At 40.9% G+C, this 24,101-nt stretch overlaps 2 protein-coding genes and 1 non-coding gene across 6 annotated transcripts in view; 1 reads left to right on the top strand and 2 right to left on the bottom strand.

The window, feature by feature from the left end:
• Window positions 1–1,060: 1,060 nt before the first annotated feature.
• LOC136380444 (mitochondrial import inner membrane translocase subunit Tim23) lies at window positions 1,061–20,601 on the bottom strand. The gene is made up of 7 exons (XM_066348209.1): window positions 20,348–20,601; window positions 18,107–18,165; window positions 16,732–16,825; window positions 16,435–16,519; window positions 12,631–12,689; window positions 9,817–9,927; window positions 1,061–1,532 (listed from the first exon to the last, which is right to left on the bottom strand). The coding sequence occupies exons 1-7, from the start codon at window positions 20,451–20,453 to the stop codon at window positions 1,417–1,419; spliced, it is 630 nt and encodes a 209-aa protein (XP_066204306.1). The 5' UTR covers window positions 20,454–20,601; the 3' UTR covers window positions 1,061–1,416.
• Window positions 13,848–14,048, bottom strand: LOC136381632 (small nucleolar RNA SNORA74). The gene has a single exon (XR_010747119.1). It is a non-coding gene; the product is annotated as a small nucleolar RNA SNORA74 (small nucleolar RNA).
• Window positions 20,602–20,667: 66 nt separating the features above from the next.
• PARG (poly(ADP-ribose) glycohydrolase) overlaps window positions 20,668–24,101 on the top strand; it is a 149,356-nt gene continuing 145,922 nt past the window's right edge. Inside the window, exons 1-2 of one of the 4 annotated variants that reach the window (XM_066348199.1) lie at window positions 20,668–20,849; window positions 23,809–23,875. In XM_066348199.1, coding sequence (XP_066204296.1) covers window positions 20,804–20,849; window positions 23,809–23,875 — 113 coding nt within the window. In that variant the 5' untranslated portion in view covers window positions 20,668–20,803. Of the gene's footprint in view, window positions 21,130–23,808; window positions 23,876–24,101 lie in introns of all 4 variants that reach the window. The other 3 variants (XM_066348198.1, XM_066348200.1, XM_066348201.1) reach the window with 3 other exon arrangements.

Genomic DNA, 24,101 nt, shown 5'->3' with positions numbered 1-24,101 from the left:
CCTTTAACTATTAAGCCACTCAGCTTGCCTTTGTGTATGGTATTGGAAATACTTTGTGTGTGGTGGTGTCATCTAGAAAGCCCTCTTGGGAACATTTCAGTTTGACTGTGTCATTGCCATGCAGCTTTATTGGAATTCCTGAGTCACTGCTGGAAAAAACCTATTATTTTCCTTCCTCCCAGGCACTTTAGAACTTCAATACAGGTGGTGGGTAAAAACTCCAAGCCTTTCCATTATCTTAGGTTGCAGGAAACTAGTTTTTGAGATTTAACACAGTGTATTCCTAAATTTACATTAATCACTATGCTAATGAGTATGTAAAACAGCCTTTTGAATTGATGCATTTTATACCTCATTAAAAGTGTAACAGCCATAGTTGTGTGTATTTGTAAAAGTACATTGTAACAAAACATTCTATCAGGTTATATGTGATAGCCTTTGGTTAGTGGTACAGCTGATAAAACAACAAATATTTAAAAAATAAATTTATATTCAGTAACATATCAACGTATTTTAGGAATCTTAGTAAGAACAGGTATATTCTTAACTTCCACTTTCAGTCTGTTCCTACAAACCATTTACATCTACTGCTTTTAATTTGCCAAAGTTCAGTCCTTTTCTACTAAATCCCTTCTTATTCGGTGCATCTGAAAACGCCCAACTTTACCTTTTCTAATCATGAGTCAGTTATTTAGTATTTATTATGTATATATATAACTTGCTGTGCAATCTTATTTTTTCCCAAGGCTTCTTTAGAAACTTAAAGCTCTTGTCTATTTCATCACTTTCCAATTATCCCCAGTAAGGGGTGAGTTCATGCATTACAGAATTAGGTGTGACTGCTGGACAGACTGTTCTAGCACACTACTTGACTGGTATAATGTTCAACCTGAAATATCTTGAGATTGTTTAGTGTCAGCTCTACTAGAAAGTCACCTAGCTGTTAATGCTGCCACTAACCCTTCATTTCAATACAAACACAAAAACTTTGGGGCAGAAAAAAATGCTGGTTAAATTTCACTTTAAAACCGAGAAAGTGCTTTTCAATGGAGACACCCACTGTGTTTTCATTGGTGTGGACTTTGGTTGTTTTCACCCTTTATTATTATATTATAGCTTGGATCGTTAAATGAACAAGTGATACAGAAGTGACAAGAATGACCTGAACGCTGGGAGCAAGCAGTTTTCCAGTTCAGGGGTAGGAAAGAACCATAGCACTCAGCCACCAGAGGGTTTTGGTTCAACTCATTAATGGCTGAAAGGAGAGCCAGTCTGGTCAACCATCTTCATCACAGCAAATCAGAATCTGCACAATGTTTCAAGCTAATTGTAGTTATAAGTGAGAACTCCAGAATGACTCATAAATTGATCTAGATGACTACTAAAGTGTCCTCTATTCATAAGTTGGCAAAATCTTCAGAGTGACTGTTGGAGCAAGGAGCCTTTCATGTGCTCCCAGTTATTATAGAGTGCATAGAGGCTAGTTAGTGTAAGTCCTGCTAGACCTCCACGTGCTATGCTTCGAAGACCACCTGGGAGAGAGGAAAAAAACTTGTTTAACATTTCATATTTAAAAATCGTTTTAACTTTTAATGTCACAATTTGTACGTAAGATAATCGGTGTTAATTTCTTGACTTTTCTCAATCTCACTTGTTTACAAAAGATCTGATGCTTATTATCAGTAAAGTCCCAGCCAGATCAGTAATTTCCTGCTAGTCATACAGTTTAGACCTCACTGGCACTGTCAATCGATTTAAGGTTATAATATAAACAAGGTAACACCCTCTTGGGAAACAGCCTTTGGATTCTGCAGATTCTCCAAATAATTAACTTGGAAGACTCAAGTAGTGGTGGTAAGATGGCTACAATAAAGCTTTGACTTGGGTGCAGATGAAGTACCAATTCCCCTGCCCCCCATTCCTACACTGCTCCCCATTTCTACACTGAGTGTCAATCTTCTACAACTACTGAGCAATGAGGATCTTCACACTAGTTTTAAAACATTCAAGGATTAGACAACTATTTTTGCTTAACATCAAAAAATATTTTTCATGTGGAAAGGATGAGCAAGATACTTTGAAATGCAGAACAAAAATGTTTCCACCAGTGATTTGAATATAGTCCCCAAGTCCTAAGACAAAAGGGGGCACCCAAATAAATTTTAAGAAGTACTTGATGTTCTCTTACTTGATGTTCCACTGCTTTGGCAGCCTATATTGTAGCTATGCAGTATTGTTTCAAGTTGCTACGTAAACAAAGGGAATGGAGCAGTAGTCTGCGATTACCTTCCCAGAGGTAGGAGACAGTCAATTCTGTGAAATTCAGTGATGTTGCTAAATCCATGTCAAAGCAACCATTTTTGCAAAAAATACCAGATGGCTTCTCTGATAAAGGGCCACTCCTTCTAAGAGTCTCTAGTCTGAAGAGTTCTGATAGCTGACTTGCTTGGGCTTCCACTATGAAATGCCCTAATTATCTCTTTCAAACAGTCCCAAACAGAAACTGGATGCATCTTCTATAAGTGGATGTCAAATATGGGGGTGGGGGGATCAGAAACGTAAAAAAAAAAAAAATTTAAAGACTATTTCCTTGAAGTCCAGATCTCTGTATTATGTTGCTATAAGTAGACTAGGCATTGCAGTTGAATTTGCAACAGTATTCAATGTGGATGAAACATAAAAAATACTATATATTCAATTAGCTAACTTAAAAATTCTCAGTTTAATAAGGATCTACCTCATATCTTCGATCAGTAAGTCAACAGAAAGTTGTATGGGCTGCAAATAAACTATAATTAGACAAAATTCCTGAAATGGAAAAAGTAAACTACAAAGTATAGGAGAATAAAAGCTATCTGCAAGAACATCACTGTGTGTGTGTTACTAGACCTAAACTCAAGGTGATGAGGGTTCTCTCAAGTGGGTCACAAAAATTTAATCCTCTAACATTCTGAATCAATACAAGCAAAAGCTAAGGTGGCTTCACTGCTGTTCATTAGTAGAAAAATGACTAATTATTGCAGGTACCGTTTCCTGGGACCAAACAGATGAACTCTGGAGTTACTAAAGAGCAGATTACAGATCCACAGGGCTCTGAAGTCGGCAACTGTTCCTGCCAGTTGGCCCATCGCTTTTAAGTATCTCAGCATCATTTCTACTTGGCTGCTTCAGAAGGATTTTCACATGAGTTTTCAGAGGTCAAATAAGCCTCCCGGGCATGGGCACTGGGCTTAATGCAATAAAACTGGAAACTACAGCTTTCAGATCTTTGCGACATCAATGGCATGTTGAGTGTTTATTAAGAACAATTTATCCTGCCCTGGCTAGTTAGCTCAGTTGCTCATAGCACTGTCCCAATATGCCAGTGTAGCAGGTTCAATCCCCAGTTGGCACATACAAGAATCAACCAAGGAACGCATACACGTAAGTGGAACAAACTGATGTTTCTCTCTCTAAAATCAATTCACAAACCTCACAACCCCCCCCCCCCCAAGCTGTCTACTTCCTGACCAAAATGAAACAGTACAAATCAATTAAGTTGCTTTGAAAACTAGAAAAAAGTTATATTCAGCAAGAGTGTACCAAAAATATGTAGTGTCTGAATTACTAAGAGCAGTTGATCATGAATCATGGTTGCCTTTATCACATACTAGCCGTGTTTTCGTTTCAGCTCTTACCACTAATCTCTGAGTTTTCCAACTGGCTGATTTGTTAAAAATCTGAAGACCTTGGCTTTAGGCTTTCTGTTATCAACGTCTGCCCAAATAAGCACTGGAAGTTGATTAGCAAATACACTGGCTTTGAACAGAGTAATCAAATAAGGCCAATGGTCAGTCTCTATAAAGCACAACAAACATGAGATGTGAGTTTCACAGTTGTACCTTCTATATTTTGAATCCTTACACAACTTCCAGAAATGGCAAATATTACATCTCCCTACACATGGGGAAACATGGCCCGAATGTTTAAATGCCTTTTCCGAGGCAGAGAGCTTGATAGCGGCAGAGCTTACACAGTGAACTAATACTTTAAAGCAGGAATCAGGAAATTTTTCCTGAAGTGGCCAGAAAATAAGTATTGTAGGCTTTGAGGGACAAAAGGCTTTATGTAGTACTTACATAAGCATTTAAAATGTAACCAAAAAAGGTAAACCAGTGAGCAGACAGGCAGCTGGCTGGCAAGAACTGATGGCCCCTACTCAGAGGAACAGCCTCACCTACTCACTGAGATGGCTGCTAAAAACCATTCAAACGTGGGTTTCTTTGCACTATCTAAAACTGTGAAAATTTTTAATTATTTTTAAAAGTTGTGGTAAAATACAAATGGCCTGATAGTGTTTTAAGTGTCCAGTTCAGTGGCAGTAGGTACACTGGCATTACTGGGCTTCCACTGCAACCACCCGTCCTCAGAGAACCCTCCTTATCTTGCAGAACTGGAGCTCTCACCCATTCAACATGTCTCCTCATGGCCCTCCCACTCAAACGCCTCAAGTAATGTTATTATGTGAAACAGCTTCACTCTTTCCTTCTTTATTTTTATCAAAGTAGTCATATCAAAAGCACATAATTTTAGAAGTCAAGAGTACACGACAGTCTGGTCCACTCCCATCCTTACCCTCATTCCGAGTTCTCTAATTCTTTGCTCTTTCCCTTCATGATTCTAGAGAACATGATTTTCTAGCTATTTAATTTTTCAATCACACATAGTTTAACTCTAGAAGTAAAAAACACAATTTAAGGGTGTAAGTAAACAGAAATGCTAGTACCTATAAGTCAAATTCTTTTCTGTGACCCACAAAGCTCTATCTTCTCCATAATTTGGTCCATTGCCACTTTTATGATCTCAAATTCTACTACTCTTTCCAATGCCTTTGAACTACCAATGCCATCAGGGTCTTTGATGTTGCTTTTACCTTTACCTAAGTCATTCCCTACAGACATCCTCCTCATATGCTCCCTCATCTGTCAGCCTCTGTTCAAATACCACCTTCCCCTGGAAATTAGTCCCAAATGCCTTGGTGTGTACAGTTTTGCATGTATGCCTTGGTTTGCTGTAAACTGCTGGATGTTAGATTGCTTGAGCACAGGTTCTACATAGTATTAATAATGCCAAAATGCCCTTCAAAGCACTTGCTTATCTTTTGCCAATATTAAATGTCATTTACCATCACCTTATCTAAGCAAGTTGGTGAAAATATTGTTTTATTTTGCTTTTCCCTGGCTGCTTCTGAGACTGAACAACTTCTATGGGTTAGCAGTCATTTGTATTTTTCCTGAAGTGCTCTGTCACGGCTTTGCTCTGTTATCTATTGGGTTGTTAAGGTGATCTGTTGAAATGTTTTACATATTATCTCAGTTAACTCTTTGCCTATTTTACGTTACAAGCATTTTTATTTACTGGAAGAGAGTTGATGCCAGGAATAGAAATGAAGTCATCAGATGGTTTCTTTTGACATAAAAAGTTTAATTTTGAAGGCCTGGCATTCATGGATACATATTAATTTTTAACAATAACACTGATAATTGCTTAATTTGATAAAATGGATTTGTATATCTTTTTGCTTTATTAATTTGCTTTTATAAGATGACTTTCTTATGGAAGGAACAGGATTAAACAGATCAGGGATGCTTTTGTGAGTGGGAAGGGTAGGGGGCATATCTTGGTTTCTGAGGCCTTGTTTCCTGAAGATAAGTGACCAGGCCTCTTAAACATTCCTAAACTTGTGAATGACAGCAAAACTACCACTATTCTAGTTCTGGTAGAATACTGATCATTATTAAACAGACTTTCATATGCCATAGGAAATCTAACAGTGACATTTTACACCCTCTGGAAAATATTTATATAGGTCATTAAGTAAGCATTCGGCCTTAACTAAAATCGTGTCATTAGAATTATTTTAAAAATTAGCCTCTTTTTCATCTGACAAAACATTATCTCATGCAGTATTTTTCCTCACTTTCTACTAAGAAGTTGCAAAAGCACTACTTCTACACTGAAGTGGCTATCCTGAATCATATTGCTTTAATTCTAAACTTAAAAAAAGTCTATCTTTAAAGTACACCGGGGATTGGAAATATGTAGATCAGCAGGAATTAGCCATTTCCCTAAATGTAAAATTCTTTGTGTGTGTGTGTGTGTGACAAAGACAGAGAGAGGGATAGATAGGGATAGACAGGAAGGGAGAGATATGAGGAGCATCAATTTTTTGTTGCAGCTCCTTAAGTCTTAGTTGTTCTTCAGCAGAACAAGTGACCCCTTGCTCAAGCCAATGAACTTGGGCTCAAGCCAGCAATGTTAGGCTTCAAGCCAGCAACCCTGGGGTTTTGAACCTGGGTTCTCCACATCCCAGTTCGATGCTCTATCCACTGCGCCACTGCCTGGTCAGGCTAAATGTAAAATTCTTTCCTTAATAGTTTATGCTGACTCTAGACCAGGGGTAGTCAACCTTTTTATACCTACCGCCCACTTTTGCATCTGTTAGTAGTAAAATTTTCTAACCGCCCATTGGTTCCATAGTAATGGTGATTTATAAAGTAGGGAAGTAACTTTACTTTATAAAATTTATAAAGCAGAGTTACAGCAAGTCAAAGCATATAATAATAATTACTTACCATGTCGAATTTTCGCTAAGTTTGGCAGAAAAAAAAATCTTTATAAAACAACTTACTATAGTTAAATCTATCTTTTTATTTATACTTTGGTTGCTCCCCTACCGCCCACCATGAAAGCTGGAGTGCCCCCTAGTGGGCGGTAGGGACCAGGTTGACTACCACTGCTCTAGACAAACAGTGCCCAAACGCTTTTCCAAATCTCAAAGTTGAAGTTACATTTTGTATTCCCACCATACAAAGTTCATAATTCTGTACTGTCTTATGAAGTTTATCCCAAACCAGAAATTAATGAGACACCGATCAGCCTTTGTTAGAGGATATGGATGACGTGAGCCAGGCACTGTGGAGCTATGCTGGGGTTCTGGTTCAGCAGATCACACATTTCTACTTCCCACCACCTCACTGGATCTGCAGTGAACTCATCACCGACGGTCGGTGACAAATCTTTTGCTTTTTCTCTTTCCAGTCAAGGGCTTCCATAACTTATGTTGAAACTGTCCTAAGCTATTACTACACAGAAGTCCTTGACATAGAAAGCAAGACACCCATTTCTTTTGAAAATATTAAGTAGTAAGCCTTTTCTCCTTTCTATCTTTTAAATATGTATAATACCTTAAATTAGATGGTAATTTGCATTCTTATATTTAGAACTGCCTATAACAGAGGACATGCTCATCCCTGGGGGTAGAGCAGCTCCCCACTCTGCTCCAGCCATGTGACACCATTGCATGGTGTCTTCCATTTACTCAAAAGAAGCAGGATTCTAGATCTTTGTGAACTCTCCTGTTTTTTAAGTATTAATTTGACCATTTAAAATATAGTTTGGGCCATAATCCCCTGCTGAGTGTCACCTTTGTCCTGCCAATTAAAATTTAAAATTCTTTTGTCTAACTCTAAAAATTTTCAATGTGAAAGTCTTTTTTACTTTTTAGCAAAGTTTTTCTATGCCAAGGCAACATTTCATGGACATATTTTACCTGGAAACTGGTGTGTGTAAACACAACCAAACATGTTGCAAGAAGTTTGGTGTGCTCTTAGGGATAAAATCCCAAATGCAATCTATTTTCTTTTTCTTTTCTAATTTTTAAAAAAATTTTTATTTATTCAGTTGAGAGATATGAGAAAGAGAGAAAGGAGAGAGAAAGAGAGAGAGAGAGAGAGAGAGAGGGAGAGAGAGAGAGAGGGAGGGAGGGGAGAGGAGAGGAGACACAAGGGGGGAAGAGCAGGAAGTATCAACTCCCATATGTGCCTTGACCAGGCAAGCCCAGGGTTTTTTTTTTTGTTTGTTTGTTTTTTGGTATTTTTCTGAAGCTGGAAACGGGGAGAGACAGTCAGACAGACTCCCGCATGCGCCCGACCGGGATCCACCCGGCATGCCCACCAGGGGCGACGCTCTGCCCACCAGGGGGCGATGCTCTGCCCCTCCGGGGCATCGCTTTTGCCGCGACCAGAGCCACTCTAGTGCCTGGGGCAGAGGCCAAGGAGCCATCCCCAGCGCCCGGGCCATCTTTGCTCCAATGGAGCCTTGGCTGCGGGAGGGGAAGAGAGAGACAGAGAGGAAGGAGGGGAGGGGGTGGAGAAGCAAATGGGCGCTTCTCCTATGTGCCCTGGCCGGGAATCAAACCCGGGTCCCCCGCACGCCAGGCCGACGCTCTACCGCTGAGCCAACCGGCCAGGGCAAGCCCAGGGTTTTGAACTGGCAACCTCAGTGTTCCAGGTCAATGTTTTATCCACTGTGTCACCACAGGTCAGGCTCAATCTATTTTCAATGTAGGAAAGTCTTAGTCTTTCATTAGGAAAACTTGGACTTTATAATCATGTTAGACTTTTTTTTCTAGTAAATATTAAGCAAAAATGCTACCTGATGAAGGTATTCCCAAGAAGCAGAATTACTCAGTCAAGTGTCTAATAATAAAGCAATCAAACAATAAGAGTGCTTTTCAGGGAGAGGAGTATAGAACTTATGCAGTTTAATTAAACCATTTAAAACTGAAATAGGATGAGCCTGACCAGGCAGTGGTGCAGTGGCTAGAGCGCTGGACTGGGACATAACGAGCCCAGGTTTGATACCCAGAGGTCGCCGGCTTGAGCGTGGGATCATAGACATGACCCCCATGGTCGCTGGAAGCCCAAAGTTGCTGGCTTGAGCCCAAGGTCGCTGACTTGAGCAAGGGGTCACTCACTCTGCTGTAGCCTCTCGGTCAAGGCACATATGAGAAAGCAATCAACAAACAACTAAGATGCTGCAACGAAGAATTGCTGCTTCTCATCTCTCCTTTCCTGTCTGTCTGTCCCTGTCTGTCCTTCTCTCTGACTCTGTCACAAATAAACAAACAAACAAAAAAACTGAAATGGGATGAAAAATTTGGGGCTGTCACAGCTTATATGACATCGTGCTCATATGTAAAATCGGTGTGTGATTATAACTTCAGTTTTAAATTACTAGGAATTTATTGCTGAGAGTATAATCGTAATTCAGTGAATGTTAATTATTATTCCATTTTAGAGAATTTAGTATCTTCACCCAGATCATTTTGGTCCAACTCTTAGGGCTTTGATTATATTTTCAAAATTGAGTGCTATTTAGTATATCCATATTCATTCTAAGAGGTAGCCAAAGGTGGAAGCAACCCAACTGTTCACTGAGAGAGGGACAGACAAAACGTGGTCTGTATGCATAATGGAGTACTATCCAGCCTTAGACAGAAAATAAATTCTGACACATGCTATAACACAAATAAACCTTGAAGACACTGCACTAAATGAAATAAGCCATTCACAAAACTATAAATACTGTATGATTTCACTTATAGGAGGTACCTAAAGTAGTTAATTTCATAGATAGAAAGCAGTGGTTGCCAGGGGCTGAAGGGAGAAATGGCGAGTTGTTATCAATGAGTAGTTTCAGTTTTGCAAAATAATGAAAAGTTCTGGAGATTGACTGTACAACAATGTAAACTTAACATAACTGAACTGTACACTTAAAATATGGTTCAGATGACCAATTTTACTTTATGTGTATTTTACCAAAACTAAAAAACAAAAACTCCAAACCCAAAATAATCATGAGGCTTCTAACAATACTAGATTGGATTATATTGCACAAAAAGAAAAAAAAAGTATAAAGTTTTCTTTGAAAACTATGACTAAAAAGCACACTTCAAATGTAGTAAGAGCTAGCCCTCTCTCCAGCATCACCTACCTGTACATTTATACAACATGCCCGTCAGGGTTCCAGCAGCTACTGTGTTGAGGTCATCTTCTGCCCCTCGTGTTTTCTCAATGATGACACCAAACGCACTATAAAGCAAAGCTACAGGAGAAAGGGAACTGATCAATAATAAAAAATAGCTGAAAGTCAGGATGGAAATTATATTTAGATAAATATATCCTACAGACATCACTCTAAGTATTCAAAGGTATGTAAAGAGTGGTCACTTAAAACACTAATAGCAAAAGTCTGGCAACAAACAAAATAGCCCTTAGGAAGGGACTGATCCAGAAAGGGACTTTTTATAGAATGGAATATTATATATCCTCACCTTAAAAGGAGGATGAACTATATTTTCCAATATGCAAAACAGACATATATCACGCCTCTGGATATGCAAAGATGATGTTTGGAAAGATTCAGAGGAAATATTAATAATAGCTATTTATGCAAAGTACGACTAGGGAGTCCCAGGAAAAAATCTTTAATTTTCACTTGTATTTTAGTTATAATAGCTGTCTGTACTTCAGATTTAGAAACAAAAACTTATGTATATGTAAAAAAATATATAACTTAAAAAAAGGTCAAGTTTGGTTTCTGTATATGTAAAAACTATAAAACAAACATATTTAGTTTTAACAGGATCTTCCCCAAAACTACCTATAAAGATTCCCATTAGCCACAAATGCATTAATCCAGCAATTTTCAACCTTTTTTATCTCATGGCACACATAAACTAATTACTAAAATTCTGCAGCACATCAAAAAAAAATTTTTTCTTTTGCTAATCTGTCAAAAAAAAAAAGTGTAACTTTTATTCATTGGCACTGGACAGATATTATTGTGCTGGTTATTTTTTTATTTGACAATCGAAGGGAAAATGTCAGTGTCCCTAACTGAACAGTCAGGTAGTGCATGTTTTAAAGACTTAGGACACACCAGTGTGTCTCTTGTGGCGCACTTGAAAACTGCTGCATTAATCCCTTTCCTTATACGTCCTCAAATGGCCACATTTGAGTCCTCAACATTATACTAAGATCAGCCTTACAACTCTACTGTTGTGATGTTTTATAAAGGCTCTTCTTTCTTCTTTAACTGAAACTGAACTTGAGCAGAATACAGGGACTGATCACATTACAAAGGGAACACAGGTGACTGGCCATCCCAGTCTGCTGAAGATTGAGGGTTTCCTGGTATACGGGACCATCAGTGCTAAAATGGAAAAAGTCCTGGGTAGAAAAGGGAGGCTGATTACTCTAGGTGTACAATCAATCAATCAAAACAAAGGAGGGTGACAATGTATGGGAGGTGGGGCAACAGGGACTTAAGCAACATGTAGAAGCAGCCTTTTACTGGGACCCCACAATTGATTTTGACTTTATAGTGTGCAAATTTACTACTTCCAAATTTTATAATAAGGCTAGGCTCTTACTGTGTCAAAAAAGGCCTTTTCTATCTTTCTGAGATGCCTACATTTTTCCTTAGTTTGTCATATTTAAAAGATATTCAGGCTTTCAACTAAGTTATAAAGAAAAATTTGGATGTGAGGACATAAGTGCCACACCTAGGTGTATTTGAAGTCGTTGAGTCGAGTCACTTACTCATAAACAATACAGTAGAAAAGCACTGGGCCCTAAGTACTACTAAACCACCCTTGCTTAGAACTGCCAAAGTCTCCGTTATCTACAAAGGCACTGCAACTCTGGCAAGTAAGTCTTGGAACTCTACTTAGATAAACAGTGCTCAGAGGCAGATTAAGGTTGGTTCAAGCCCTGGGTGCAGAAGAGAATATTGGGTCCCTTAAAAAAGAGAGAGACAGGGAAAATAGAAATAAATGTTAACCATATTTTTAAATAAATAAAAAATATTATGTACTATAAATGTTAAAATTGCACATATGAAACCAAACAATGTCATTAGAACAGCAGTTCTCAACCTGTGGGTCGAGACCCTGGCAGGGGTTGAACGACCAAAACACCTTTTAGGCGACCCCTGTGTTTTGGTCGTTCGACCCCCGCCGGGGTTGCGACCCACAGGTTGAGAACCGCTGCATTAGAAGAAAATGTAAAGCTGCAGTTTTGTGGGGCCCCATAGAAGTCGGGGCTCAGGGCACATGCCCAGTGCGCCCGTCGTTAAATCCACCTCTGAGAGTGCTGAGCAGCCTCAGGAAAACAGAGCAGGAGGGCTATTTAACCTATCACCTCTAACTATTAATTTATTTTATTTTATTCATTTTAGAGAGGAGAGAGAAAGGGGGGGAGAGAGAGAGAGGGGGGGAAAGAGAGAGAGAGAGGGAGAGGGAGAGAGACAGGGGGGAGGAGCTGGAAGCATCAACTCCCATATGTGCCTTGACCAGGCAAGCCCAGGGTTTCGGACCGGCGACCTCAGCATTTCCAGGTTGACGCTTTATCCACTGCGCCACCGCAGGTCAGGCCTCACCTCTAACTATTGGACCCCAAATCTTTCCTAACGCACAACACTGTTTGTCCAGGATCTAAATTATTTGGATTTCATTTTAGTTAAAACATGATTTTATTTGGTGTCTTTCTTGCTTGCACAGGAGAGTGTTTTAAAAGGTTTAAAACATTTAGATGTGGTGTACAAGATGGTACTGGCACCTGAAACTATTTTATGTAGATTCCAGTCTTTTCCTAAGTAGTATCCACACTACAGACTAGAGTGAATTTAAATGTAATTTTTTAAGATCCTAGAATTTAAAAAATTTTCATCAAAATTTGGATGTTCATGATATGTGTACATTCTGTCTTTGCATTAGTAATTTATTATTAAGTGAAATCTACTTACCAAGAGAACCTAGAGTATTAGCCCAAAGTGCCCCTTGCCTGGTCACCATGTTCAAAATCCTGCAAGGGCAGAAAAAAAAAAAAGAATAACTTAAAAAAACACAATTGCAACTATTTAGCCCAATTTCTAGTTTTTCTTCATTAAAAAACTTAATACCTCCTCAGAAGTCAGTAAGGAAGGCTTTTCCTTTATAGAAATATAAAGATTTTTTTGAGCAACAAAGAAATTCCTTATTAAATATATATCAAAACTATAAAGGCTCTGAATGACAGTCTGATGTATTTTATAAAGAAGTTTACAGAAGCCGGCCCTGGCTGGTTGGCTCAGCAGTACAGAGCGTCGGCCCAGCATGTATAAGTCCTGGGTTTGATTACCGGCCAGGGCACACAGGAGAAGTGCCCATCTGCTTCTCCACCCCTTCCCCTCTCCTTCCTCTCTGTCTCTTCCTCTCCCACAGCCAAGGCTCCATGGGAGCAAAGTTGGCCCAGGCACTAAGAATAGCTCCATGGCCTCTGCCTCAGACACTAGAATGGCTCTGGTTACAGTGGAGCAATGCCCCAGATGGGCAGAGCATCGCCCCCTGGTGGGCATGCCGGGTGGATCCTGGTCGGGCGCATGCGGGAGTCTGCCGCCCCCCACCTCTCACTTTGGGAAAAAAAAGTTTACAGAGGCCAATATGCATTTTAAAAATGCCATTACAGCCTGACCAGGTGGTAGCACAGTGGTAGAGTGTTAGACTGGGATGCAGAGGACACAGGTTTGAAAACCTGAGATCACTGGCTTGAGTATGGGCTCACCAGCTTGAACGCAGGGTTGCTGGCTTGAGTGTTGGATCATAGACATGACCCCATGGTCGCTAGCTTGAGCCCAAAGGTTGCTGGCTTGAGCAAGGGGTCATTTGCTCTGCTGTAGCGCCCCTTGTCAAGGCACATATGAGAAAGCAATCAATAACAACTAAGAGGTCGCAACAAAAATTGATGGTTCTCATCTCTCTCCCTTCCTGTCTGTTCCTGTCTCTGTCACAAAAAAACAAAAAGCCATTATAATGAACAAACAAGCTATTAATGTTTTTTTTTTGAGGAAAAAGTATACGTGTATATATATATTTAGAATATTTAAAATCAAAACATGAAATATTATAGACTATAAAGAGGAATTAAAACTAAATACTCAAAGAAGGAAAAAGCAAACCAGGAGGAAACAGGGAGAAAGGACGCTGTGTCTGCTCCCACACTAGAACTAAGCAGCCAAAGTGAGTGCTTAGCACACTCTCAGGGAAGCACAGTTCTGCCTTGCTCCAGTGCCTGATGCTACCAGAACAGTGGCGGAGGCCACTGGAGAAGGACAGCACATTCCTCTCCCAGCAATGTAACACCATCACAGCAACGGTCCTGTCTGGACGGCTGACTACTGCTGGAGATCATACAATTACACTGACAACCAGAAAAAGAACTAGTTTAAATTAATGGTCAAAACAAAAATTTGTATTACTTCTAAAAGATTGTTTATGGAGAAGTATATTGTTTCTTATTAATTATTTACTAATATATTTATCAATAAAATTTAGATTTAGCACACTGTTTTTATATTGGTTAAGCTTTTAAAACTATTAACTTTCATTACTATACTGCAGATAGCATTGCAAACTGGTAAAATTCTTTGGGATACAATTGGGCAACATACTTTCATTTACTGGGCCTTTACCTACTCACGTTAACCATCTCTCAACACCCCTCACACCCATTTTTTAATAAAAATGTTTTTTTCTTTAAAGATTTTATTTATTCATTTTAGAGAGGAGAGAGATAGAGAAGGGGGGAGGAGCAGGAAGCAACAACTCCCACATGTGCCTTGACCAGGCAAGCCCAGGGCTTTGAACTGGCGACCTCAGTGTTCCTAGTCCATGCTTTATTCACTGTGCCACCACAGGTCAGGTTTCAACAACCGTAAAGGCAGAAAGTATAGAAAGCTTACCAAAGATCACAAAATGGTAAGTAATAAAACTAGGCTTTGAAGCTACAAAGGTCTGTCTAGCTAGCTTGAAACCCCATCATTTTTCCATTTTTAAATGCTGTCTATCTAGGAAGAGCAGAGTGAGTATAAAAAAAAAGTGTATAAGATTTTTTAAAATGCAGTTTGACCAGGAGGTGACCAGTGGATAGAGTGTCAGCCTGGGACACTGAGGATCTAGGTTCAAAATCCTGAGGTTGCCAGCTTGAATGTGGGGTCGCTGCATGAGCAAGGGGTCACAGGCTCAGCTGGAGCCCCCTGGTCAAGGATACATGAGAAAGCAATCAATGAACAACTAAGGTGCTGCAACTCTGAGTTGATGCTTCTCATCTCTCTCCCTTCCTGTCTGTCCCCCTCTCTCTTGCTTAAAAAAAAAAAAAAAAATTGAAAAATGAAAAGAAATTTGACCCTCTCTAAAAGATTATTAACTATTACTATTTTAAGAAATAAAGGTTATCTTTTCTAGGATAACCAAATTAGGATAAATTCAAATTGATACTTAACAATATAACATTGAGAATTTGTTTCATAATAATATGGAAGGAAAGAGGGAGATAGGACACAATTGGTCTTCACTGATGTTGAAGAAGGATTACAGTTCATCAGTTCATAGGTGTTCACGGTACTATTTTGTCTACTTTTGTATACATTCCAAATTCTCCAGAATACAAAAAACTTTAAAAAATTATTGTAGTAAGGGAAAATGTCGAGAATATAAATACAAAAGTATACAAGCATCTGGGCTAGTAAAGCAAGGGTAACAATCCAACAGGAATATGAAAAAACTGACAGGCCTTCAGGGATTCCAAAGGTCTAATTCTAGCAGACACCTGCTGCCATCTGCTGGCTAAACAACAAAGAAGATAAAGTTCAAAGTGTCCTAAAACAAAATTATGAGCCCTGAAGAATATATATTGTGATTCCACTCATATAAAATACAAACACATACAAGACTAAACAATATATTAAGGGAATATCAAGAGGGACTGGTCCTGTTTATTTCTTAAGCAGGGTGAAGATACACAGTATATACTATACACTTCCTGACCTTTTTAATTGTACTTTTCCTTCTCTGCAAATCAATTTTCCTAGAAGATTGTCTTATTCCTGCTGGAACTATCTCTAAGTTCTAGGAGTTTCATTTAAATTTTCTGTACCTTTCCATTTCAGAAATGGAGAGTTAAGTTAAATTCAAGATACAGCAGAGCTAGCAACCACTCTCAGGTGCTTCTTATTTCTTCACTACCATGTCCTACGGTTCTGCATGCCCAAATAACGTACAATTCTCAACAACCTGAAAAGCAGGTTACATAGCTCTACAGCAGCGGTTCTCAACCTGTGGGTCGTGACCCCGGCGGGGGTGGAATGACCAAAACACAGGGGTCGCCTAAAGCCATCGGAAATACATATTTTATTTAGAAATGTATTGTATAATATGTATTTTCCGATGGCTTTAGGCGATCCCTGTGTTTTGGTCATTCCACCCCCGCCGGGGTCGCGACCCACAGGTTGAGAACCGCTGCTCTACAGCAAGAAACAGGTGTAGCTGAGAAGTTAGATTGGGGTAGCACCAGCTAACTGAGGAACAATGGCTTAAAAATCACTCCTTTTAAAAGCTTAAGTCTGAATAACCTAATTCCTTAGTTCCTTTTATTTTCAATAAGAAAAAAAAAATCGATCAAAAAGTATATCAATACTCTAAACATTTGTAACCCCAAGGCTGTGCTCATCAAGCCAACACAGCAGAGGTTAACATTCAAATACCACTACATCAGACAATTATGTGAGACTTACTGTACATTTCTTGGTTTGGACCAGGCCATGTTCTGGGTTTCTTTCAATCCTAGTCGTAGACCGTTCATTGCCCCAAATGCAGCCCCTAGTAAATCACAGTAACAATTCATCCAAATAATACAGCTTTATATTAAAAATCAACCACACTTCTGATTCTTTTTCATTTTTATATAGTAGGAAAAGATGAAAAATGTAAATAATCATTTTAAAAAAGTGAAAGCAACATTCTAACTACATTTGATTTTAAACGTCTTTGACTACTTGGATTGAGGACACACAAAAAATTACTATACCTACCTGTCATACAACATCCTCCAATGGTAAAGAAGGCCAGTTCAAATCTGCCTCGGGTTTTATTAGCTCCAGTGGGTAAAATAAACTCATCTGTATCCTAAAGGGATAATAATGAAAACCAAGCTGAGCTCCCCTCAAGAAAGAGTACTTGCAAAATGTTTTCTAATTTGTTAAAATCATTTTTTCACAGAAAGTAAAACCTTAATTTAACTGAAACTCAATTATATTTAGTCAAACAAAAATAAAATTTTCTGTAACAACAGCAACAACACCTAATTCGAAGTGAAATGAAATAATATAACATACACAGTTATGAAGGATTCTCCTTCAGGACTATGCTTCTCAATGTAAGTTTGATAGATTACAGGTAACTTGCCTTATGTAATGGTAATTGTGAAGAAACAGTACAACAGAGTTTAGGAAGAACAGCTCTAAAGAAAGGTAAACTGAAAAACAATGAGAAGTCACAGCTGACAGAATAACTTTGGAAGGAGAAATAACTTCATTCCACAGCTACTATGCATTTATCAAGCACCATTTTACTACGTGCATGACCAAATTGATCATTAAAAAATAAAAAAGGCCTGACCAGGTGGTGGCGCAGTGGATAGAGCGTCGAACTGGGATGCGGAAGGACCCAGGTTCGAGACCTCGGGGTTGCCAGCTTGAGCGCGGGCTCATCTGGCTTGAGCAAAGAGCTCACCAGCTTGGACCCAAGGTCGCTGGCTCCAGCAGGGGGTTACTCGGTCTGCTGAAGGCCCACGGTCAAGGCACATGTGAGAAAGCAATCAATGAACAACTAAGAAGTCGCACGCGCAACGAGAAACTGATGATTGATGCTTCTCATCTCTCTCCGTTCCTGTCTGTCTGTCCCTGTCTATCTCTGCCTCTGTAAAAAAAAAAAAAAAATAAATAAAATAAAATAAAATAAAATAAAAAATAAAAAAGCAGAAACTATAAAAGCACAACAGTTTGGATTAGCTATGCAAGTGCAAGAATTACCTTCTTAATTATTCCTTGGATAATCTTAGAAAGGTATAGACTCTCTGTCCAATAAATGCATACACAAAATTTGGTATGAACCCCTTGAAGGTTATCCAAGAATCCTAGGCTGAGAAATGCTACTATAAGAGTACAATATGATTAATTGTGCAATACAATAATACATTAACTAGCATCTGGGAAAGTTGCAACCAAATCCTCAGGGTTTGTGAGAAAAAAAAGGGTGAATGGAAACCAGAGACTTGGTGCCTCCAAAAATACATATCAAAGATCAGGCAAGCACAAATACCAGCTACGTACTTACGTTTTTAAAATAGTAAGCCCCTAGTGAGTAAGTCATAAAAACATAAAAACACCTAATTAATCTTAATCTTACCTGCACAAGATACCGTGGATCCACATTTAAATACGGAGACAGAGGATTCATACCAGTCACTAGAGAAAAAACAAAGAATCTTATTGCAACAACAAAAAAATTTTAAGTTACTTCACTTAGCATTAATTCTGCTCTTGTTTCATGTCTTGCAATTTTGATTTACAGTCTCACTGAATGTGAAACTTCCTCCCACTTTTCTATGCTTATCATTCTTGTGGTAGATGCCTCCTCCCGCCATCTTCAATCCAAACCAAGCCTTGAGGTGGTGGCTCAGACGCTCACACAAAGATGGTATTGGTAGTAACACGCATCAAATAAAGTACCAGGAAGCATAGCCCAGGTCAACTATAAAGCTAACTTATTTCTACTTTGCTGTAAGAAGAATGCTTGCCAACTGTACAAACTGCAAAATAAGACCGACAAGAGACCAATTAATTCCAGGGGAAAACAGGGTTAGGGTTACATGTGGTGAATGTTTTACAGCAGTTCCTTCAGATCATAGTGTTAACAGCTGTGGGCAGAGGTGATTTACTGTGGCAGGGTAGAGAATTCTTGGGCCATCACCAGAGGGATGCGGGTAAGGGCAAAAGAAAACAGATGCGCAAGAGGGCCAGACTTGAATCTCATTAACAACAACAACAAAAAAAAATCTGACAGAAAATCAACTTTCTCACATTTTAAATTTAATCTGTGGATCCTTCCCCTTCTCACTTGATTGCTCACAAATCTATACATTACCCATGACTGCTTTTTTCACCCACTTAAAGTCTTATTAATTCTATATCCAATATCCATCTTGTATTGTGTTACTTATCACCATCTACTATCATTCTTGTCCAATCATTAAATTTCACCTAGACTACAGCCAATAATCTCCTACCTAACTGGACTCCTTACTTGCTCTAGTTCCTTCAATGCACTTTCTATAGGGTAACTAATGGGCTTACTTAAGGAAAAGAAACGAAGCTTAACGGCTGTCATTTACACTTATACCATGGCTTATAAAGACACTATGTTAGCTGCCATTCCTTACCCCTCTGATCTCATCTACCACTCCCACCTTCTTGCATCTTGGTACACACCTAACAGTGGTTCCTAAAACATGCCAAGTTTGTTTTCAATTAGGAAATTTGTACTAGACATTTTCACTGACATATTTGTCTCCTCCCAGGAGTATTGAGGTCACAGCTCAAATGTTAACTGTGAGCTGCTTTCCCTGACTCATTCTAAAATGACTTCCTGCTGCCAACACTGTATCAAGATCCCGTTTTACTGCCTTTACACGCACTTACCACTAACTGAAATGTTTTTGTTAATTGGCTCACTTCAATAGGATGCAAACTCCATGAAAGCAGCAGCCACCTTTAAAAAAAAATTTAGCTGCTGTACTCCTGAAGCACTCCTTGTAGTGCTCCATGATGATGCTCACTCCTCAATCTCTCACTTTGCCTTCAAATCTTAATACAGTGAACGTAACAGAACTTTGCCACATTAAGGCTGTGCCGTCTGAGCTCCCAAACTCAGAACTAAGACATCATATATATACTGTGTTCTAGATTCAGTTTTGATACGGTGACACTAGGAACATAAAAAAAACTAAAGATATAACGTAAGAACTTTCAAAAAAGAAAAGATTTATTAAGCGCTTATCCTCCACCATTTCATTGTTTTATTCATTCCGTGGGACAACCACCGAGTCTGAAACCGGGAATACACATCCGCAGCGCTGAGGAGCGGGAAAAGGCTTGTAGGCACGTTTCCGCATCCCTGACCTTGCAGGTCGCCAGTCCCGAACGCTTGCTTCGCGTCTACCAGACACCTGCAGAGCGAGCCCTCCCAGCCCCTCCGGCCGCTGCGCTCACTCGTCTTCCTCGCTGCACGCGCTGCGAGTGTTCCGACCTGACGGCTCCCCTGTGACTTCCAACACGCGGCTTCGCGCTCGAGTGCTCCCTACGGGGCTGCTGTTTGGGATGCAGACACCGGCCCGCAGAGCTCGGCGCTGCTCCCCACGCGGCCCTGCACGCGGAGAAGCCTGTGGGAGGGGAGACGAGGCCCGGGGCGCGGACACCGCTCCTGCGTTCCAGCCGAGCACACAGCTGCCCCGGGACCCGCGGCTCCACACGAGTGCCCTGCGGACACCGCAGACAGCGTACAAACAACAGAGGAGGCCGGGGCACGCCTCACGCCCGGCAGGACCGCGAAAACCGGACCGACACGGTCGTCAGCGGCCGCGGGACTTACGAGGGACGCCGGCCAAATCCGCGTGGGAGTAGCCCGCTCCGCCAGCCCCGAAGAAGCCGGCCAGCCCACCAGGGGTTTTGTTGCCGCTTCCTCCGCCGCCCTCCATGGCCTCGCCTCCTGTCCGCTTCGTTCTCAGCGCCGCCTCGGGCCGAGCTCGTCTGCTCGGTCGCGGCTCTCCTGGCGCGGCTGTGAGAGCGCCGTGACCACCGACTCCTTCACACGCTGACCTTCCGGCGGCCGGGGTCCACTGAGTTCCGCACTTCCGCTTTGCGACGTCGCACGACCGGAAAGCCGGGCGCACCTCACGGCAGGCGGTGGGAAAGCTCTCGCAGCTGGGAGCGGGCGGTGCGTCTGAGGCTGGCGGGGCACCTGCTGCCGAGGGAGGCAGGCGGTGGGCAGGGTGGCCCTGGCGGCCGGACAGCAGCAGCGGCGGAAGCGGGCAGCGGCACAGAGGGCATGGTGCCTGGTGGCGCCGGCAAGTATCTGCGGCTCGTCTCCCAGGGTTAGTGAATGAGGCTCTCCGCCCCGGCCGGCCCGGGGACCGTGCGGCGCGGGTCCCAGCATGAGTGCAGGCCCCGGCTGTGAGCCCTGCACCAAGCGACCCCGCTGGGCCGCCGCCACGACTCCTGCGCTGGCCGCCACGGACGCTCGGAGCTTGCCCGGCCCGCAGAGGCGCGTCCTCGACCTCCAGGACTCTCCTGTGCGGTGCGGGGTGCCACCCTCAGCGTCCGGCAGCGCCCCGGGGTGGGCGGGACCGCACCCAGGCTGCACCACCTCACTTGGTACGTGCGGAAATAAAGAGCTTTGTCCTTCGCCTGAGTCCACACTTCCTCTCAGTTTCTTTGTGAGGACCCAAGGACTCTGATCACCTCTTTTGGTCTAGTGTGCACCACCGTGAGGTCCCCTGAGTGAATCACCACGGCAGCTCGTGGAGGAGATGGGGCCACTTTGTTCACTGCGATTGGTGGTGTGAGAAACCCTGAAGAGCAGTCAGAGGTTGGAAAGAGACGGGAGACTCCACCGGTGTGCTTTACTTGGGCTTGACGGAGAAACTGTCTTAGTCCTTGAGGTGTGTAGTCGTGTTTGCAAGTCACAACTTCCCTTAGTTCAGAGCCAGCCTCCCTGGTTACAGTCTTGGCTGCGCTGTATTGGCCTCCGGCTCGCAGTTCTGAACAAGGGTCATCACCTCTGTTTTCAGACCCTAGAATTGACCAGGACGGATAGACAGTTACAGAAGTCAGTATAGCAAAGGAGAAGTGGGTATTTTGATAGATGAGGGGCAAATCATTAGGGTAGGAGTTGCCTAATCCAGTCTGATGTAAAAGATAATCTCCCAAAAGATGGGATGCTTAATCTGAAGGCTGGAGAATGAGGAACAGCTAGCTAGAGGAAGAGGAAGGAAGGCACTGCTCCCAGAGGGCAGCTCATGAGTCCTGTCCAGGGAGGGTGGTGAGAGATGGGGCTGGAGAGGTAGGCAAAGGTCATATATGTCGGAACTTGTAGGGTTTTGCACTTTGTATCTAAGGGTAATGAGAAGCTACTTAAGGTTTTTCAGGAAGGGTGTTACTTGATTACATTGGAATATATAATCCTTTTTTGGGGTGGGATAAAGGTCTCTGTGTCCCCTGTGTGGGAAATGAATGGCTCCTAAGGTAGTAGATGTGCAAGCCCAAGACTCAAGGAGTTAGTCTAGGTGGGAGGTAAAGATGGCTTGCGCTTAGTTGTGGGCCATAGGGAAGGGAAGAAGTACATTCTATTTAGGAGAGAATGAGGTATGTGGATTTGAACCTCATGTATTCCTGTACTTAAATGAAGGTTTGGGATTTTGTGATGTAAACATGGTAATTGAAGCTATGGAAGTACAGTAGATCTATAAAGCATGTAGAGAAAATAAAGGTAACTAGGACAGAAACTTGAGGTACACCACCATTTAAGAGTAGACTGAAGAGAAGCAGCCAGGGAAATAAGAGGAAAGCATGGCATTTGTTGTGTCAGGTGGGAAGACAGCATTTCAAAAAGGAGGAGGCCAGGCAGTCCTCTGGTGAATGGTGTATGTACACTTACGTCTGTCAGGATTTAGAGGCAGTGGGGAGCAGACCTAACTGAAGTATTGAAGGATGAGCAGGATTTGCTGTAGAAATCAAGGAGAAGAAATTATATAGGCAGAGAAAGCAGCATGTACAAAAGGTGGTAGATTTTTACTTGTTGGAATGTTAGTGTTGTGTGGCACTCGATTTTCATACGTTTGGGACAGCATCTGTTTTGCTCATGTTTTTGTGTTTGAGGGGACATAGGTAGATGAGAATGATTTAAAATGCCTAGATTATTACATTGCAATTTACATAGTAGTTGAAACTGTCCAAAATTTTGTGTTCTTTGACCTAAAATATTACACATGGTTAAACTATCTGAAGTATATTTAATTTTGAAAGCATGTTTATTTCTAATGCTTATATAAGTATGGCTTGCAATTTGGTTTTATCTCTCTCTACCTGAGCCATCAATTCAACTTTTGCTGGTCATTTCTATCTAATTATCTCACTGAATCTCTAATTTAGTATGTTCAGAATTGACCTATAAATATTCCCCCCCTAAATCCAGTTCTCTCATATTTTACTTTTCTATTTAATGCTGTCACCATCTTGTAAATCTCTCAAACTTAAGAATTAGTGTCATCTTTAATTTCTCCTGTGATTGTGAAGTCTGTAATGACTCACTTCTCAACTTTCCCCCTCTATTCTTACAAGGATTAGTTCTGCTCCTTGGTCAATAATTCTCCAACCTAGTTGATCATCAAAATCACTTTTTGAAAAAAATACAGATTCTAGCTCCTCTCACACCTCCATCATCATACATCTAGATTCTGGGTCAGTAGCTCTGAGTGTGGCCCTGATCCATTTATCTGACTTCTAATGAGTCAGGTGGTTTGGGAAACACCTCCCTGAACCAATAACTTTCTTGATGGTTTCTACCAACAGACTTTTTCTTCTTACCCCTTAAGATTTGCTCTCCAGGGTACATGTATCATGCATTACTGGAAGCTTCCTAGATTTGCATTATGGAATTACAGCTCTGAGTGTGTCTTTTGACACTGTTTTGTAATCCCAGGATAGATTCTATTAATTTGCATGTTTACAGATAAGGAATCTGAGACACAGAGAAAGGATCCTTCACAAAGTCACATAGGAATCCAGTGGGAGAGTCAGGATTTGAATCCAGGTGGTCTGATTTAGTTATTAGACCGTACCAACTTTTTGGGAGGCTGGTTGCTTTCTACTCTATGACAAATGTATTTATATTTATGTTCTGGTACTATCTTCCATTGCTTGAGTGTGAAAGAAGTGATTAATCTTTTTTAACCCACAGAACCTAGCATAATGCCTATATATGCTGCTATAAATATTTTCTCTTTCAAAGCATGTATGCATATACATTAATGTTTTAAATGTTTTTTTTAACAGTTTTCAAACAAAAGACTATTACCAGTTGGATGGATACTAAAGGAATCAAGACAGCTGAATCAGAAAGGTATAGAAACACACGTACCATATTTCCCCATGTGTAAGATGCACCCTTTTTTGAAAAAATGGGGTCTAAAAACTGGTTGATTCTTATACAGTGGTTGTAGAGTTTTTAACTTGAATTTCCTGCTTTTTTTGTGCTTGTTTTTACACTCATTGTTGTAGACAGTTTGACACCAGCAGGAAGAGTGAAGAAACCAACTATAGGAGAAGTTTGTACTTAGGTGAAAAGA

Source organism: Saccopteryx leptura, chromosome 9 (genome assembly GCF_036850995.1).
Source record: "Saccopteryx leptura isolate mSacLep1 chromosome 9, mSacLep1_pri_phased_curated, whole genome shotgun sequence".
Taxonomy (NCBI): Eukaryota; Metazoa; Chordata; class Mammalia; order Chiroptera; family Emballonuridae; genus Saccopteryx; species Saccopteryx leptura.
Note: the sequence above shows the minus strand (reverse complement) of the source record. Positions and strands in the feature narration are given on the sequence as shown.

What these genes read in the sequence shown, in the direction of transcription:
- LOC136380444 (XM_066348209.1), bottom strand. Translation starts at nt 20,453, where the DNA reads ATGGAGGGCGGCGGAGGAAGCGGCAACAAAACCCCTGGTGGGCTGGCC. An exon ending in GGATTTGGCCGGCGTCCCTC is followed by an intron (nt 18,166 to 20,347) that starts GTAAGTCCCGCG and finishes TTTTTTCTCTAG; the next exon opens with TGACTGGTATGAATCCTCTG. An exon ending in TGGAGGATGTTGTATGACAG is followed by an intron (nt 16,520 to 16,731) that starts GTAGGTATAGTA and finishes GTGATTTACTAG; the next exon opens with GGGCTGCATTTGGGGCAATG.